This window comes from Balaenoptera borealis, assembly GCF_965194805.1.
Source record: "Balaenoptera borealis genome assembly, chromosome: 17".
Classification (NCBI taxonomy): Eukaryota; Metazoa; Chordata; class Mammalia; order Artiodactyla; family Balaenopteridae; genus Balaenoptera; species Balaenoptera borealis.
In genome coordinates this window covers 58505974-58524631 of record NC_138876.1, presented here as the reverse complement: position 1 = coordinate 58524631, position 18658 = coordinate 58505974, and the positions used below count along the sequence as shown (strand labels likewise).

The window sequence follows — 18658 nt, the reverse complement described above, 5'->3', positions numbered from 1 at the left end:
TTCCATTCCTATGTGAAAAATTGCTAAAGATAGTTACGGACACAGGTGTCCATACAATATGCTATTGCTTCATTGTAAATGCTCTATAATTTTTTTCAAAATGGTTCTAATTTATCTGATAATGTAAGTTCCAAAATTAGATACCCAGATGATATTAAATCATATAGCAATTTTCTTGTAAATATATTCAGATACAAAAAACTCATATAGGTCCTTTCTTTCCCTTTTTAATGATTTCTGGTATTTTCACTTTACCCTCTGTATAAATTAACCTGACTTCACAATTTTCATATTTTTGCATTACTTTGGAGACATATAAATATTATCATCAAAATTATATAGTGTTATTTAACTAAATATCTACCAATATGTGAGCCACTCTGTTTAAGTTATTACTAAAATTCTAAAATCAAGTTTATAGCTGCATGGTTTGAATATATGGCATACTGAATTTTCAACTCTGCTGACTTTTTGGAGGTGTTAATATAAATCAAACACCAAATAAAGTCCTTGCTGAAAAAAGGCAAGAAAATTACAGTTAGTGCTTTATTAGAGATAAATACGCCTACCTTATATTTTTGTGCTTGAATATATATGGTCCTAGATTTATTCTTTAGTTTAAACCAGTTATTGGAATGCAGTTATAACCTGTTATTCAATTTGTTACATACCAGTTAGCAATGTCCTTGTGAGCTACTAAATTTTGAAGAAACGCTTGTAATCCTAATTGTCTATCTTCTAAAAAGTCGGCATTGTAATTATCTTTAAACCAGCGTTTTGGTGGAAGTGCTAATCGAAAGCCTGGAAACATCTCTTTTAACTGAAAAAGAAGAAAAAAGAAGATACAATGTTCAACTCAATTATATGAATTCTACAAAATCTATCCCATTGACTATGTGAAACTATTCACATAACAAGCTTACAATAAAAGAATTAAATTCAGCTATGCTTTTTATGCCTTGGTTATTTTATTTCTTGATTTCTACCAGTTGTGTATGCATAGGAGTTACGGTTGCTCCCTGTCCCTGCTAACACATGGCACTGCCTGTCTTTTTAATGTCAGCCATTCCACTGGGTGTGTAGTAGTATTTCATTGTGGCTTTAACTTACATTCCTCTCTTGACAAATGGTGTTAAGTATCTTCTCATGTGCTTGGATCTGCATATCTTCTTTGGTGAATTATCTATTTAAATCTTCTGGGGCTTCCCTGGTGGTGAAATGGTTTGAGAATCTGCCTGCCAATGCAGGGGACACAGGTTTGAGCCCTGGTCTGGGAGGATCCCGCATGCCGCGGAGCAACTAGGCCCGTGAGCCACAACTACTGAGCCTGCGCGTCTGGAGCCTGTGCTCCGCAACAAGAGAGGCCACGATAGTGAGAGGCCGGTGCACCGCGATGAAGAGTGGCCCCCGCTTGCTGCAACTAGAGAAAGCCCTCACACAGAAACGAAGACCCAACACAGTCAAAAATAAATAAATAAATAAATAAAAAACAACAACAAAAAAACCCAAAATGGTTCTTTAGTTTACTTTAAAAAAAAAAAAAAATCTTCTGAACTCTCTGCTTTAAAAAAACTGGGTTACTTGTCTTTTGATTAAGTTGTCAGAGTTCTTTATATATTCTACATAGAAGTTCTCTGTCAGATATATGTATGACAAATATATTCTCCCAGACTGTGGCTTGATTTTTCATGTTAAAAGTCTTAACAGAGTACATTTAAAAAATTTTAATGTTACCTAATTCATCCATTTTTTTCTTTTATGGTTTATGGTTTTTTAGATACTATCTAAGAAATCGTTGCTCACTCCATGGTTACAAAAATTTTCTTCCATGTTTTTTCCTAAGATGTTTATAGTTTTAGCTTTTACATTTTGGCTTATGATCAATTTTGCATATTTGGCTTAAATTTTACTTTCTTAGGAAAGACTTTTCTACTTTTTAAGCTCGGTTAGATTTCTTTTTACACACTCTGATCAAGTGACTATAACTGGATAACAAGTTACCTCAAAACTCAGTGGTGTAAAATAACCATTTATTAGGCCATGGACTCTGTGGGCTGGTAATTCGTACAGGGAATGGTGAGGATGGGTTGTCTTGCCACAATGAATTAGAATCTCAGCTGGAAACTTGAAGTTGGGAGCTGGAAGCAACTGAAGTTCGTTCCCACATATTTATACTGGATCATGCTGCTTGTTGGCTGAGACATTGCCTGGGGCTGTCAGTCACAAGCCTAACGTGGCCTCTCCATGTATCCTGGACTTTCTTACAGCATAAAGTCTGGGTTTCAAAGGGGAGCATCCCAAGAGAGAAAGCCAGGATGAAGCTGTATGCTTCTTATGATCTAGCCTCATCATCCCACAGCATCAGTTCCACTGTCCTCTATTGGTTAGATCAGTCACAAGCTCACCCACGTTCAAGGGGGAGAGGAAACAGATTCTACTTCTTGATAGTCAGAGGCAAGATTCTGGAAGAGCATATGGGACTGAGAATATTGCTGCAAACATTTTTAGAAAAGACAATCTGCCACACATTCTCAAATCATTAATTTATTTTTTAAATGACATTTATCACGATGTAAATTAAGTAACATTTATTTAATTTTGGACTCTTCCACCAGACCAGTCTTCTAAACCTCGGTTGCACATTGGAATCACCCAAGGAACTCTGAGTAAGAACTCATATAGACACTTTGTTTAAAAAGTTTTCCAGGAGTGTCCAAAGTACAGCTAAGACTTAGAATCGTTTTACATTGTAATGATTGTCTTATTCATAGTTGCACCCCCAGTGTCTAGCATAATGCCTGCTACATTACAAGCAGCCAACAATCTATGTTCAGTAAATGAATGATATGAAATCATGTACTGTTCAAATTTCTATACTTAAATATAAGACAAAATATCACAACGTAAGAAAAAAGACCAGCAAAAGAGAAAATTCACAGGGTAAAATGCTAAATAAAAATATAGAACATAAATTCTGTCTATATTTTTCTACTGAAAACCCTGATTTGATTTCAAGATGTAAACAGATAATTTTGGCCTTGGAGTCTGGTCGTTTACTGTGTTTGCAATGAAAGTAATAAAAGCCATAAGGAGAAAATAAAAATAGTCTTTTTATTAATTTCAAGCTTTAAAATTTAAATGTCACATATGTCCACATGCATGGTTAGACTTTTTTCCCCTAAAAAAATAATCCTCAGAAAAGAGTGAGTTGTCCCACAATTGAGCCCTCACAAAGTGTTTATATTATGAGTGCTTACTCAATAACTTTATTTTGAACAAAGGACAATTTGGGAACTATCCATTAGCTTGAAATAACTTTAGTAAAGGCTAGTTTTTATATTTCATTAAACATTAATAGATTTCCTGTGAAATGACATCATAATACGCATTTGATGTTTCCATAAAAAAGCCTTTAAAAAAGTAATGCACGTAATTTTTGGATTAAGTTGGAGAACTGAGTACACTCATCTAATTCTCTCTTTCTGCAGCCCTGCTAAAACTACAGTGAAGAGAAAAAAACATAAAACAACATACTGGAAACCAAAAAGTAGAGAGGAGAGTAGAAATTGACTCAGGAGAGTGAAGAAAACCCAAAGTGTAGAAAAATTTATACCAGGTTTATACTTACAGGGCCCTCAAATTGCTCACAAACTGGCAGCACAAGGCAGGAGATTGGAAAACACTTCTCTGGAGAGTCTGATCAATCCAACAGGAAAGACCTTAAGATCCTGACATCAGAAGTTCTCCAGCACAGCCCACCTTCCCCATTATACAGTGAATCTTAAAGTCAACATAAGCCTCACCCCTGGAGTAAGAGATTCCAATCAGCATTTAGTACCCAACTTTTAATCATGACCAGACAACCAGAAAGAATTACTACATACTATTACTTAACATGGAAGACAAAGACAAACAGAAAAAAGTAACTCAGAGAACACAGACAGCACAAGGAGAAAAAAACATAAAATAATAAAAATACAAATAAAAAAATCACTAATACACTCAATGGATTAAGATACTACATTCAAGAAATAAGAATAAAATGACCAAAAACAGGGACATTCAGAGAATAAAAAGATGGTTTTAGAAAGAAATAAGGAAATCTCCTTCCAAATAGCAAAAAAGAAAAAGGTAGTAAAGAAAGGGGAGGAAAAGATCTGGAACCAGCCCAAATGTCTGTTTTACAAGAAAGTTTACAGAAAGAGGGAACTGACAACACAGAAGGGAGGAATTCATTAATAAAGCAGTTCAAAAACATTTTTCTGATCTGAAACACATGGGTTGCCCCCAGAGTGTACAATATAATAGAAGAAAAGAACTTTACAAAAAGTCATTGTGAAATTTCAGATTAATTACACAGAGAAGATTCAACAGACTTCTAAAGAAGAAAAAAACAGGTGACATACAAATGATCAGGAGCGAGAATAGCTTTGGGCTTCTCAAGGGTAATACTCAACACTAAAAGCAAAATGAAAATAGCTTAATGTCTTGAAAATTCTGAAAAAAAAATTCCAATCTATAATTCTATACCTAGCCCACATTTCAACCAAAAATATTCAGTATGAAAACTGAATATTTTTAGACATGTGGGGTCTGAAAGACATCACATCCCATGTAATCTTCCTCAAAAAGCTACTAGGGGATTAGTTCTACTAAAAGGAAAGAGTAATTCAAGAAAGAAGACATGAGATAAAGGAAATAAAATCCAACAAAGGAAAAAAGTGAAAAAAACCCCAGAAAGACAGTAAAAGGCAAACTTAGGACACTACTTATGAACTGCCTGATGTCAATCAGTTCAGGACAGTTCAGGACAGTGTGACCCAAGAGACAGACATGTTGAGGATTACCACTGAATTTCTTTTTAATGAGAGGATCAAATGCTTGGTTGAGCTTAGCCCAGATTTTCATATGAGCTTGGCTTGTCTTGACAGTGATCTGATAATGGTTCTGCTCCCTCCCTATGCTCTGCTGTGTGCTCTGCTTAGTACAGCTAAGACTTAGAATCGAGAGAATTCTAAGAGAATTCTAATTCCAACTGAGAATGATCATTTTACCTCACAGAAATACTCAGCTTTGACCTACTCTGCAAATTGGAAGTAGAAAATAGCGAGCTTTTAAGTAGAATATAGAGAAAACCCTACTCTCATGGCCATATTTCTGCAAATTATTCATCACCAGCCTGCCCTACAACCCTGCCAGATGTCTCAACTCTGAAAAGCTCTATGTGTTCCAGATCTTGCTCATGACTTTGCCCTCTCACTTTCCCAGAAGAGGCTCTTAAAAACTCCTAGAGAAGCTGAAGCCAGATTATAACCCAGGAAATTAAAAAAAGAGAAATAAAAAAAAGACTAGCGTTCTACAGAAAATTTTCTTTCTAAACAGTGTTATTTTAACTATGTTAAATAATTTTCACATTGTCAATTGACTATTTTTTTCCTCCTAGTATAGATAAATGGAAAACATAAACTCTTCAACGTTAGAAATCAGATCTAAATAGTTTCTATATAATACCAAATTCCTAGCACAGTGCTGAACTCAAACTACTCATTTCACAAATACTTCATGATTGGTTTTATAAAATGAAAGATCCTAAGATTTTACTTTATTTTTAACAATTATAAAAATAATAACTACCATTTAAACTGTGTGGCTGCTGGTGTTTGACACACATTTTTGATTCTTGCCAGTAAAATCAGGTGATGGGTGGAGCTCTTGCTGGTACCTAGAAGACTGACACAGACACTTATCAATTTTAAGTGCCCAACTCAGAGTATCAAGGAGATATTTACTAGATTCAAATTAAACTTCTACTAACATCTTTCTTCAAAAGCTTAAGAGCTATCTAAATCTCAGCTTGCCTAAGGTAAATATTTTGGCAATAAAGATGAATCTAGAGAGACAAAGGGAAGTAAACACTAAATAATATTTGAGTCTTAAAAAGAAAAATAAGAAGTCATAAAGGATGAAATAGCTCAAAATTGAAACTATTAGAAAATGTATGAACAAAAATTATAACAATTTCATAAAAAAGCTAAGAATTCCACTTAAGTATCTGGTAACTTCATGAATCACTTTGGTCTTCTTGTTTGTTTAATCATTAAAAAAAAATAAACAGAAGTAAAGAATTACAGGTTTTTAAATCGTGAATATAAGAAGAACTCAGAAACAGAAAATAAAATTTACATATAATGGTAGAAATATATTAGAAATAATACTTTTAAGTATTTTGACATGTTGCAAAAAGTCATCTTAACAATACCTTAATTAAGGATAAAATAGTTTAGCATTTTATATTTTACCTTTTCATTCAAATTGAGGTTTTCAGAAATGGTAGAAACTTTTTGGCATCCGGGCAGTTGCAAAGTCACATAAATGGAGTTTCCCACCACCAAACATTTTAAGAATATACCAACTTGAGAAGTTCTGAGTGTCCAGGAGGAAGGTGGGGGGAGGTGGCAGATGGGAAAGAATAGGACCAGTAAAGTTTCCTCTACTAAACATATGTCAAAATTAGGGAATAATTTGTGGTCCAAGTTCAGCTTACTTGGCCTCTCAGAAGTATCATAAATCACTTGCTTCTTTTGGAAAAATGCTCTTTCTCTTGGTTTCTTAAATACCAATTACCCCCACCTGCCCCACCTGATTTCTCTCCAGCTCTGTGAACGCCTCAGCTGCTGTTTTTCTACTGAACTCTTACTGCAATTAACTCAATGAATTCCCTAGTGTTGGAAATTTAGGTTGGTTCTAAGTTTTTAACTATTAAAAACAAAATAAAACATGAACAAAACAACAGTACATAAAGCATCATGATAAGTATACTTAGGGCTAAATCTTGCTCATATCCATAATTTATTATATAGGATAAATCCCAGAAATGTGATTGTGTCAAAATTATGCTCAGCTTTAGGGTGTCCTCTAGGAAGACTCATGTTTCCAACAATGGATAATACCATTTAAAGCCTGCCAACTTGACAGGTGAAAAATTGTTTAATTTTCTTTTCTTGGAGTACTTGTGATAGTAACTTATTGGTCATTTATATTTCTTCTGTGGATTACCCCATTCATATCATTTGCTGAATTTTCTATATTTTTTTTTTGTTACTTATTTTTAAGGGTACTTAATGTACTGAGGTTTATTATTATCGTCTTTGTCTATGCAGTGGGTAGAATTCTAGATGGCCCTATGACCTTTGCCCCTGGTGTTGCCTCTGTGTTTTGTTTTTACACAGGAAAAGAGATTCTGTAGATGCAATTAGGGTTACTATTCAGTTGACCTTAAGAAAGGAAAATTACCTAGGTGAGCCTAATCTTATCACATGAGCTCTATAAGGGTAAAGGTTCCTTCCTGGCTGGTGACAGAAGAGAAAGTCAAAGATATTCAAAGCACAAGAAGGACTTGACAGTCTCTTCCTGACTTTGAAAATGGAAGGGCCATGTGCAAGGGCTGAAGAACAGTCTTTATGAGCCAAGAACAACTTTTGGCTGACAACTAGCAAGGAAACAGGGACCTTGGTCTCACAACCACAAGAAACCAAACTCTGCCAGCAACCAGAATGATACTGGAAGCTGATTCTTTTCCAGACCCTCCAGGTAAGAGGCCAGTCAAGCCAACAGCTTGATTTTGACCTTGTTTGATCTTAAGCAGCAAACCCAGCTGAGCAGTCCAAATCTCTAGATAATGAACAGGTAAGTTTTAAGCCACAGTTTGTGATAATTTGTTATACAGCAATAGAAAACTAACACAATGTGCTAAATTTTTCTTTCTTGTTCACTCTTTTGTAGTCATATGATTTAGGGGGTCTTATTATACATATACATCTTTTCACACTCACAAGATTATATAAATAATCACTTATATCTCTGTTGCCAATTTTAAGGTTTTCACATTTTTAATATTAAAAATAATTTTTTGTTTCCAATAAAAGGAAGTTATGCATAGAGACGGGACTTCGAACTATTAAAGTTAAATGAAACAGTTAATTTTGTTTGGAAATAGCAAAGACTTGACTTCGCTCAAATAATTAACAAGGAAGAAAAAACACAAATATAACAGCAGAACTCCAGGAACAGATAATTCAAAACTGAAAAGTCAGTTTTAGATTTATTAAAGTACTTACTTTATCATTAAGCCTAGAGAAGTCAGTGTATCTTCTAAAAACTACCCAGCTTTCTTCTTGACTCTTCTTTACTAGTATTTTATATACCTATGCAGAGACAGTGAGAAACAGAGAGAGTTTTAAAATATATTTATGTAAAAATATTTAAATATTCAAACCAAATAATTTTAAAACTTTTATTTGACAACCCAGATCATACAATTAATATATAAAAAATATCAGAAATTATTTAGACCATCAAATGTTCAAATAATCAAATGTAGGTACCAAAAGCAAGATTTTTTCTTAAGAAACATGACTGACATATTTGAGGCAAAATGCTTTTTTGCTGCACACTAATAATAAATAAACTTATCAGCCTCCAAAGTATATTTTATGCTAATATATTCTAAAATTAATAAAAGAATCAATCATACTTGAAAAAACTTTGAATAATCTTGTCTTATACAGTCAATTTAATTTTTAAATTCAGTAACTGCCAAGCAAAGTTTTCAAATAAATTAGATGTTTTAATCTTCAAGGCTGAAATACAAGGTAAAAAATACCCATATTAGATAAAAGTTTACATTTATATAATTATGTACAATTACCTAGGCTATTGAATAGAAAACTTGGTTGAAGCAAGTCAATATTTTAAAAAGCATATAAGAAAAAGCTAGATTCTATTTTTTATAAGTATAATTTTGGAAGTACTATTTATAACAATCTCAGAGAAACATCTCCTGGTAGTTTTTGGTACAGTGTTTTGAGCTAAACTATATACATGACATATAAAAAGTACTCAGTAACTATCTATTGAATGAGTGAAACTCTCTTAAAAAGAGTAACTTTTTTTCTTAAAGTCTGCTGTGCAGTAACTTTCAATTGTAGCTCTAGAGCTGCATTCTAACCACACGTGGCTATAGAACACTCAAAATGTGACTAGTCCAAATTGACAGGTACTATGCGTGTAATACAGACCAGATTTCAAAGACTTAGTATGAAAAAAGATGTAAAAATACATCATTCAAATGATTATATACTGGTTACATGTTGAAATTATATTTTACGTACATTAGGTCAAACAAAATACATTACTAAATATAATTTCACCAGTTTCTTTTTACTTTTTCTTAACATGGCTACTAGGAAATTTTAAATTACAAATATGACTCATCATAATCCTACTGGATGATCTAGAGACAATTCATTATTTAGGGACTGTAGATCATCCTTACCATTTGATTTTTCTCCCTTACAGACTTCTTTTTCAGCTTTGAAGGGAGTCAGCAAGGGTTAGGATGAATCCCTTTGTTTTGAAGTAAAACATAAGTAATTTATCTTTATAACATTTAAAGGTGAGGAAGAAAATTATTTGGATACCCTGTAAAGTCTCCAGACAGTCCTGATGTAAAAATAGTCACGAAGGGGATACAAATAAAACATTCTTTTTAGGAGTTACTAATTCAAACAAAAGGGATAAATTGACTTCAAAACTTTTGACTATGAATAACTGATGCGTGATACAAGTCAACTTCATATGATAATTAGGTTTATCTATTCATAATACATACCAACTTTATTTTCCTGTTTTAAAAAATGAGCCCTTTTCTAACTAAGCCACTCTTTACAGTGGTCCCTAAACACTCCTGCTTCTCTAGGAAAAACAAAGAGGTTTCATTTTATCTTTTCTAGAAAGCTCTCCTACTTTTCTACTTGTTTAAGTAGTGCTTTCAATGAAAACTTTATGGACAGTATTGATCATTGCCTCCTCTATGTTCTAATAGCAGTTATTGTCTCTACTCTTTATTTGAAACTTAGTATGTACTACTTTGTACTGTCTATCTTGTTATGTACTCCCTGTTTTAAGTAAACAACAACAAATGTAGATGTATACACTAATCATAAGATACATACAGAAAAGAGCAAAAATCTTAAGTATATAACTTAATGAATTTTCACAGAGTAAACACACCATGTAACTAGTACCAAGAGCAAGAAACAAAACATTACCAAAGAAGTCCACCTCACGACTCTTTCCCGATCCTACTCACCACCCCTCCTAGTCACTTTTTGTTTTTAAACACTTTTCAAAGGCTTGACACTCTATATAAGATCTTGCCAGTTTGTCCTAATACTTTCTTCAGTTAAGAGATCAATTTAAAGAAATATACCAAGGTAAAATTATTTTACAAACCTAAGACTCCCAAGCTTGTAACTCCAGCTTAGACTTCTACCCTAAACACAATACCGAATATATAGAGGTATAAAATACATATATGTGTGTACACACTCACATGCACATACACATACCTGGCGTCTCCATTTTGATGTCTAACAAACATCTCAAACCTAGCACTTCCCAAAGCAAATCCTGATCTTCCCCTCAAAATTTGCCATCTAGTTAAATGGCAACTCTATTCTTCACATTGTTTAGACCAAAAACTTCGGGATCACCTTTGATTTCTCCATCTACCACGTCCCAAGGCTCTACCTTCAAAATATATCCAGAATCTGATCACTTCTTAGGGCCTCTTCCACCACCTGGTCCACGCCACCATCATGTCTCCCATGGATTACTTCAGGAACCTAACTGCCTCCTGCCTCTAATCTTCCCCCACAAAAATCTAATCTCAATCCAGCAGTCAGAATGAGCCTTTAAAAAAATTAAGTCAGATCATCTGACTTTTCCTTTTAAAACTTTTCAAGATTCCCATCTCATTAGTAAAATTAGTAAAATTAGTAAATCATAAATTTACTTCATAAATTTTACTAATTAGTAAAATCAGTAAAATCTAAAGGCCTTATAAAGTCTATGTACTCTACTTGATCAGGGTGTCACACTCGCTTGCCTTTACCTGTTACCTCAGTTCGTACATTTCTTCCCATTACTTATTCTCCTGTCAGCCACAAGGGTCTTGGCAGTTATGCCACCTGTCTGGAAAGCTTTCCCCCCGGATATTCCCATGCTAAAATCTTAGTGCTAACACCTTTTCTGTGAGGCCATGACTGACAACACTATTTAAATTGCAACTCCAGTTTCAAGAAACTCTCTATTTCCTTCCCCTGTTTTATTCCTTCCTATAGCACTTATCACCATGTGACATACTAGCATTAAAAAAAAAAAAAAAAACTTATCTTTCATTCACTCAGTCGAGTTGTTGTCCCAACATTACCTGGAAGAGGGCCTGGCACATAACAGGTACTCCAAAAATGTCAAATTAATAAATAAACGACTATGACTAATTTCATATTTGCCACTTATTTCTTCCTCTGTATTGTCTTGAAAGAGTTTATATTTATATAGCACTGCCTTAAATTTGCCTATGAACTTTTCACACATGTCACCACAATGAATGCTCATTCCTTCGTATGGAAGGTAGGTCAATGTAAGGAAATGAGCCACCAATTTATTATAATTTCCAAAAATCACTTGCAGAAAAGTCAGGTCCATGCAGATTTCCCATCATATCATCAGTCTTACAATATTTGAACTCTAAAGATTGCCTCTTCATAAATTATTTCAGTATTTTTTTTCTTGGTGGTCCTTCCATACTATCATAAACTTACAGCATGAAATGTTGAAATAAATAGGAAATCATTACTTCAAGAAAATCCAAGAGAAAGAACAAACTAACAGTTTGAAAGAACAGGCTTATAAATGAATTTAATTTAGCAAGGTCACTGGATGCATAAATATATAATAACATATGAGACCAAAATATATAAACTAGCAAGGAACAAATAGAAAACATTATGTCAAGAACCTCAAACGACATCCATACCCAGAAATAAATCTTACCAAAAGATGTAAGACGTCTGCCCTGAAAACTACAAAATATTATTAAAAGAAGTTAAAGACTTAAGTAAATGGGTTAGGTTCATAGATTCAAAGACTTAGTATCGTAAATATGTCAGTTCTCCCTAGATAGATTCAATACAATCCCAATGCAAAGGGCCAAGACAATCCCGAAGAACAGCAAAGCTAGAGTAATTAAGTTACCAGACGTCAAGACTATCATCAGGCTTTAGTAATCAAGACAGTGTGGAATTGGTAAAGCAGGGAAAAATGGAACACAGAATCAGATCCATACATTTATGGTCACCTGACTTATGACGTAGGCAACAGAGTAAATGCAGAAGTGAAAGAGTTGTCTTTTCAATAAAAATTTGACTTTAGGGAGAAAAAAAATGTGTCTTGACCCTGACCTCACACCACGGACAAAAAGCAATTCCAGATGGTTTACAGATCTAACTGTGAAAGGTCCAACAATAAAGCTTTTAGAAGGAAACATAGGACAACATATTTGTAACCTAAGAGGAGGCAGATTTTATTTTATTTTATTTTTTTATAGATTTATTTTATTTATTTATTTATTTTTGGCTGTGTTGGGTCTTCGCTGCTGTGTGTGGGCTTTCCCTAGTTGTGGCGAGTGGGGGCTACTCTTTGTTGCAGTGTGCGGGCTTCTCATTGCGGTGGCTTCTCTTTTTGCAGAGCATGGGCTCTAGGTGCACGGGCTTCAGTAGTTGTGGCTCGCAGCCTCAGTAGTTGAGGCTCGCAGGCTCAGTAGTTGCGGCACGTGGGTTCTAGAGCACAGGCTCAGTAGTTGTGGCACACGGGTTTAGTTGTTCCGTGGCATGTGGGATCTTCCCGGACCAGGGCTCGAACCTGTGTCCCCGGCATTGGCAGGCGTTTTCCTAATCACTGAGCCACCAGGGAAGCCCGAGGCAGATTTTAAAAAGTGCTAACCATAAAAGAAATTTAATACACTGGACTATATTAAAACTAAGAACTCTTGATTATCAAATGCACCATTAACAAAGGCAAACCACAGAGTGAGAGATGATAGTCACAATACACGTTCTGAAAAAGAACTTATGCCCAAAATGCATAGAAAACTACAAATCAAAGTGGAAAAGGCTTTCCAAAAGAAAAATGAACAAAGGTCTTGAACAGACACTTCAGAAGAGAATATCCAAATGGCCAAAAAAACAGTCTTAAATGCAAATTAAAACCACAATGTGGTATCATTCTATCCACTAGAATAGCTAAAATGAAAAAGACAGAAAAATACCACATGTTGGGAAGACGTGGAGTAACTGGAACTCTCATACACTACTTAAAGGAGTATAACTTAGTACAACCACTCTGGTACATTGTTCATCAGTATCTTCTAAAGCTGGGCAGATGATCCAGCAATTTTACTCCTAGGGAGCTATCAAAAAGAAATGAGTACATGTGTTTACTGAGTGACAAGTACTAAAAGGTTCACAGCAGTAGTATTTGTAAGAGTCCCAAACTGGAAATTATCTAAACGCTGCTCCTTAACAGTAGAATGGATAAATTGTAGTATATTCACATAAAGGAATAGCATCAGTAATAAAAATGAGCTGCCTACAATTACGTGCAAAATCAAGGATGAATCTTACAAACATAATGCTGAAGAGACCATACCCAAGAGTACATACTCCGTAATTCCACTTACATAAAGTACAAAAATAGGCAAAATTAATCTAGGCTATCAGGAGAGTGGGTATTGACTGACAGAGAGCATGGGGGGAGGCTTTTAGGCTGTTGTAATGGTCTGTTCCTGATTTGTGTGCTAGTTTCACAGCTGTGACTGGTTTGTGAAAATTCGTTCAAGTAAAGCAAAAGTTCACTACGGCAGGACAACTTAAGGGGTATAAACCATCTGAATTTTATGTTCAAGAAATTACACGTATAGGCTAACATCACTTAACACAAGTTTAGAACACAGGTTAATCAATTTTTCATCTTCTACTGATGTACAGCAAAAGTTAATACTCACAGTAAATTTAGCTCTTTCTTCCATCACCTCATAACCCAGGATAATAGGTGTAGAAGGTCTATCTTCCAAATTCACTGTTTCAGGATTTTGTTCTTCACTTTCTCTTGGTCTAGCAGAATACTCAATGGAAGAATCTGCACCTGTAAATTTAGTCCTAATGAGGGGACTGCTACAGACAGATGAAGTGCTTTCCATTTGATCAGGTACACCTGTCTGTTTACAATTACCCATATTTGAGTCTTCTAACTGGCCTTTGGAAGAGTTTGAGCTTGTTGAGATACTCCCAAAAGAAGAACTTCTTTGGTTCCTGTTGGTTGCAAAACTGGAAGCAGAGTTCCCTATTGGCATAGGAACTGGGACATAAGGAGTTGCCATCTTCTTTTGGCTTTTGCAACAAACCTGCACACTTCTGAGTTCAAACAATTAGAGAACAAGTAATATGCAATCCATTATTTTCTTCTTAGGAATTCACTACCTAAAAATGAGAAGAACATATTGAAAGATTAGTCTTTAATCGGGAGCATTATCCAAAAAAAACCAAAATGCTCATATCCATTTCTTTTAATTTCGTGACACTCTATTACTTTATTTGGAATGAAAACATGCCCCAAACCTCTTCCTTTAATCCCAAAATATCATCTCTAACAACTCCCGTTTTTAAGGTAAGGAGAGCAGAAGTATTCACACCCTTTTTCTTGACCTTGATCCTTTTTTACCCATTTTATTTCTTCGTGATGGATTTCTATAACGTCCATTGTAACCTGATCTCATCTATATGAGTTGGAAAGAGGAAAAGTGATAAACACCGTCCGGAAACTTTATTCTCTGCTTATGATCCTGACACTACTAAATACAGTACAGGGAGGGAAGGGTAAAGGGAAGGAAAGAAAGGGAGAAGAATTATTCATATTTCCTTCTGATTTAATTAGCGTAACTGAACAATTACCCAGAGTAATGATAGTGAGCCAGAAGCTTAGACACCTTGTAAGATAAATAATAACAGTTCTTAAAGCAACGGTTTATTAAACCCAGGATCAAATGGATTTAAAAAAAAACTTAGTCAAATTACATTAATCAAATAAACCCCAAAGAACATTAAACTTATATCCAAAAAGATTAAATGAATAAAAGTTTAAATATTCTTCAGTTTCTAGATCATCACTAATTCTGCTACGCCATAAAGTGCAGGTACGTAACAAATCTTCAAAACTCATACTCAGTAAGCTCTGTTGTCAAAAGGATGAGTTTATCTTGCCTCAGAATAATTTCGTAATGATACAAAGAAAAAAGCTTTACCACTAAGTTAACTAATAAACTAAGAAATGGCGATAACTACAGACCGGGGAAATGGCACATAACAAGAGGTCTGCCTATCCAATTACATCTACGCAACCCGACTGGTGAGAAAGGTAGGAAACAAGCCGCTCAGGCTCTGACAGATGCTGAAATAAAATTTTTAACCCAGCACGTGGCTCTGGGATACCTTCCCCATCATCAAAGATTCAGGAAACTTGAGCTGCTCGGTTCCGCCAGATGGCCTCCCCAAAAAGAAGTAAATAAAAGTCTGAAATCTCAACCTCCTCACCGCCTGTAAGGTCGCCCCGCCTCTAGCCATTCGAATACCTGAGGCCGCAAGGCTGGAGCGGGGGGCGCTCAGACCAATACAGCCATTGACCTTGCAAGGACGTGAGCGCTACCCAAACGTAAGAAAAACGTACTGGGCTCATTAAGAGTGTCTCCACTTTTGCCTTGGCATCGACATGCTCTGAGGACGAACATCTCAGGGCTACTCTGGAAAACCAAGGGCAGGTGAAGTGTCCCGAGCCTGAGCAACACGGTGGGCGAGAGAAGTCGGTGGCGAGAGCAAAGTGCAGAAGCCCGGGCTTAGCTCGACCCCAGGAGTGTCTGGTCGGTGTCTGATCGGGCCAAGGGTCTTCGGCTCGGTGGACGGCAAGACTCACCGCTCCCGGAGCTCCTGGGGGCCCCAAGACGGTCCTGCCTCAGCCGCCCAATGCGCAGCCAGCGCCTCCCAGACGCCGGGCGGAGTTGGCGGTGGCCTGAGGTTGGCCTGAAGCTCCTGCCGCGTACGCCCACCCTCCTGGGGAGCCGGCCCGCCGCCAGCCAACCGCGGGGGCGCAGGTGTCACTGCACGAGCGCCCAGGAGAGCGCCCGCTGCCCGGTCCCTACCTTAGCCCGCTCCGCGATCCAGCTCGGGCGCGCTTCCCTGGGACGGTTAAATCCGACCCTACTTAACCGCAGCTTTCTGTCTCCACCCACCACACCGAGAGGCCTCACGTGACCCCCTTCCAGAAAACAGCTGCTCCCTGCCTCTGCCCGCCTCCCCCCGGGCCGCAGGGCCCAGGATCCCGGCGAGGTGGAGGGCGGGGCTGGGCGGGGCCGCCGCTCCAGGAAGTGACGTCACGGAAAGGGCGCCGGCCCCCCAGAGGCGCAGGCGGGAGTTGGGGGGCTAGGGGTCTTTGGCACCTAGGTTGAAACTAGTTTTGTGGTAAGAATTTTACCTTCTTTTCCATAGCTTTATTTTTGTAAGTTAACTTTTGAGAAATGGAGACTACGGTGCCTAGTTTGCCCCACAGGTGATGAGAAGACTACAATTCCCGGGAGGCACTGCGGCCAACATTGGCCCGGGCTTCTGCTCTGCATCATGGGACTTGCAGTCATCACCAGTTTGGGCTGGTTCTACTAGGTTACAGATTAGTTTCCAGAATTAACAGCGTTTTAAGGGATGACAGTTGATTCTGAGTGAGAAGGTAGAATGCTCCGCTACAGCCTATTCGTCCTACATAATTCAGAACTCCTCATTGGCAGAGAACTGCTGAAATTCTTGTGTGTTAGTGGTGGATTTTTTTGTTTGTTTTTTTACTATCTCGAGAGCAATTTTATCTCAAATAATATGGTATTAGGCTTGTTAGACGTGCACATTTAAAGAAATGAAGATTATCAGGAAAGTCGTTCTTTGATAGTAAAATACTGAAATTCAGACCAGTCTGCAGGTCTGTTTATCATTAGAATTGAGCAATTTGATATAAAAATCTTTCCATGATTTCTAAGGCTTTGGAATATTACGAAGACTCGGAAAAATTGATAGTCGTAATTTCAAAATGCACATAGGAAGCTAATCTGGCTTGTGGCATAATAATGGTTTTCCAGTGTGAATGAGACATAAAAAGAGAATTCTGTAGAAACAGTAGACTAAAACATGAGGTAGTTTTCAGGACAGACTTGGGAGTCTTGGTTGTGAGGTGGCAGTTATATCCATGATTTCTGTAAGTTAATAAAGGTATAGAAAGAAAAGAAAAAGGAGCTTTGCAATATTTTCCTCACTTGTGGTCAGGACTGCAGGTGGTAGCAAAAGATACTTCTGATGTGGGAAATCTGATAATCTAATATCAAGGAAGCTGAGGAATATTAAACTTTCAAGAAGTAAAGACATAGAGATATCCCAGTTAGGAGGAGAAAAAAGATCTAGGAAAAATCATTGGAATTGTCCAAAAAGAACTTCCTTCACTAATTATTGAAAGGAGCATACAGAATATACATACTATATGTAACTTTTATCTTCCAGAATATCTGGTATAGATGAATGTCTAAATTTTACTTTTAGAAAATGAACTGAATATTTCTTAAAAATAATTTTAAAGAGATATAATTGACATATAACATTATATTAGTTTCAAGTGTACAGGGTAATGATTCAATATTTGTATATGTTGTGAAGTGATCATCACAGTAAGTCTAGTTAATAACTCGCCATACAATTACAATTTTTTTCTCATGTGATAGTTACAATTTTTTTCTCATGTGATGAAGGCTTTTAAGACTTACTCTCTTAACAACTTTTAAATATGCAATATAGTTTCATTAACTATAGTTACCATGCTGTACATTACATCCCCATGGCTAATTTATTTTATAACTGGAAGTTTGTACCTTGTGACCCCCTTCACTCATTTCACCCACACCTCCCACCTCTGGAAACCCCAGTCTGTTCTCTGTATTGATGAGCTTGGTGTTTTGTTTTGTTTTTAATTCTACATATAAGTGAGATTACATGGTATTTGTTTTTCCCTGTCTGACTTATTTCACTTAGCATAATGCCTTCAAGGTCCATCCATATTGTCCCAAATGGGAAGGTTTCATTTTTTTATGGCTGCATAGTGTTCCATTTTATGAGTGTGTGTGTGTGTGTGTGTGTGTGTGTGTATGTGTGTGTGTGTGTATCACATCTTTATCCATTAATTTATAGATGGACACTTAGGTTGTTTCCATATAATAGCTATTGTAAATAATGCTGCAGTGAACTTGGGAGTGCCTTGTATCTTTCTGAATTAGTATTTTGTTTTCGTTGGATAAATACCCAGAAATGGAATTGCTGGATCATATGATAGTTCTATTTTTAAGTTTTTAAGGAACCTCCATATTGTTTTCCATAGTGGCTGCACCAATTTACATTCCCACCAACAGTGCAAGAGGGTTCCCTTTTCTCCACATCCTTACCAACACTTGTTATTTCTTGTCTTTTTGATAATAGTCATTCTAACAGGTGTGAGGTGATATCTCATTGTGGTTTTGATTTGCATTTCCCTGGGGATTAGTGATATTGAGCATCTTTTCATGTGCCTGTTGGCCATCTGTATGTCTCCTTTGGAAAAATGTCTGTTTAGATCCTCTACCCATTCTTAATTGGGTTGTTTGCTTTTTTGCTATTGAGTTGTATGAGTTATTTATATATTT

General features: G+C 36.3%; 1 protein-coding gene across 4 annotated transcripts in view; it reads right to left on the bottom strand.

The window, feature by feature from the left end:
- SNX16 (sorting nexin 16) overlaps window positions 1-16302 on the bottom strand; it is a 53451-nt gene extending 37149 nt beyond the window's left edge. Inside the window, exons 1-5 of one of the 4 annotated variants that reach the window (XM_082363586.1) lie at window positions 16094-16302; window positions 14134-14381; window positions 13907-14046; window positions 8118-8204; window positions 672-820 (exon numbers count right to left, since the gene is read on the bottom strand). In XM_082363586.1, the coding sequence (XP_082219712.1) occupies window positions 672-820; window positions 8118-8204; window positions 13907-14046; window positions 14134-14281 (524 nt within the window). In that variant the 5' untranslated portion in view covers window positions 14282-14381; window positions 16094-16302. The other 3 variants (XM_082363584.1, XM_082363583.1, XM_082363585.1) reach the window with 3 other exon arrangements.
- Window positions 16303-18658: the final 2356 nt, after the last annotated feature.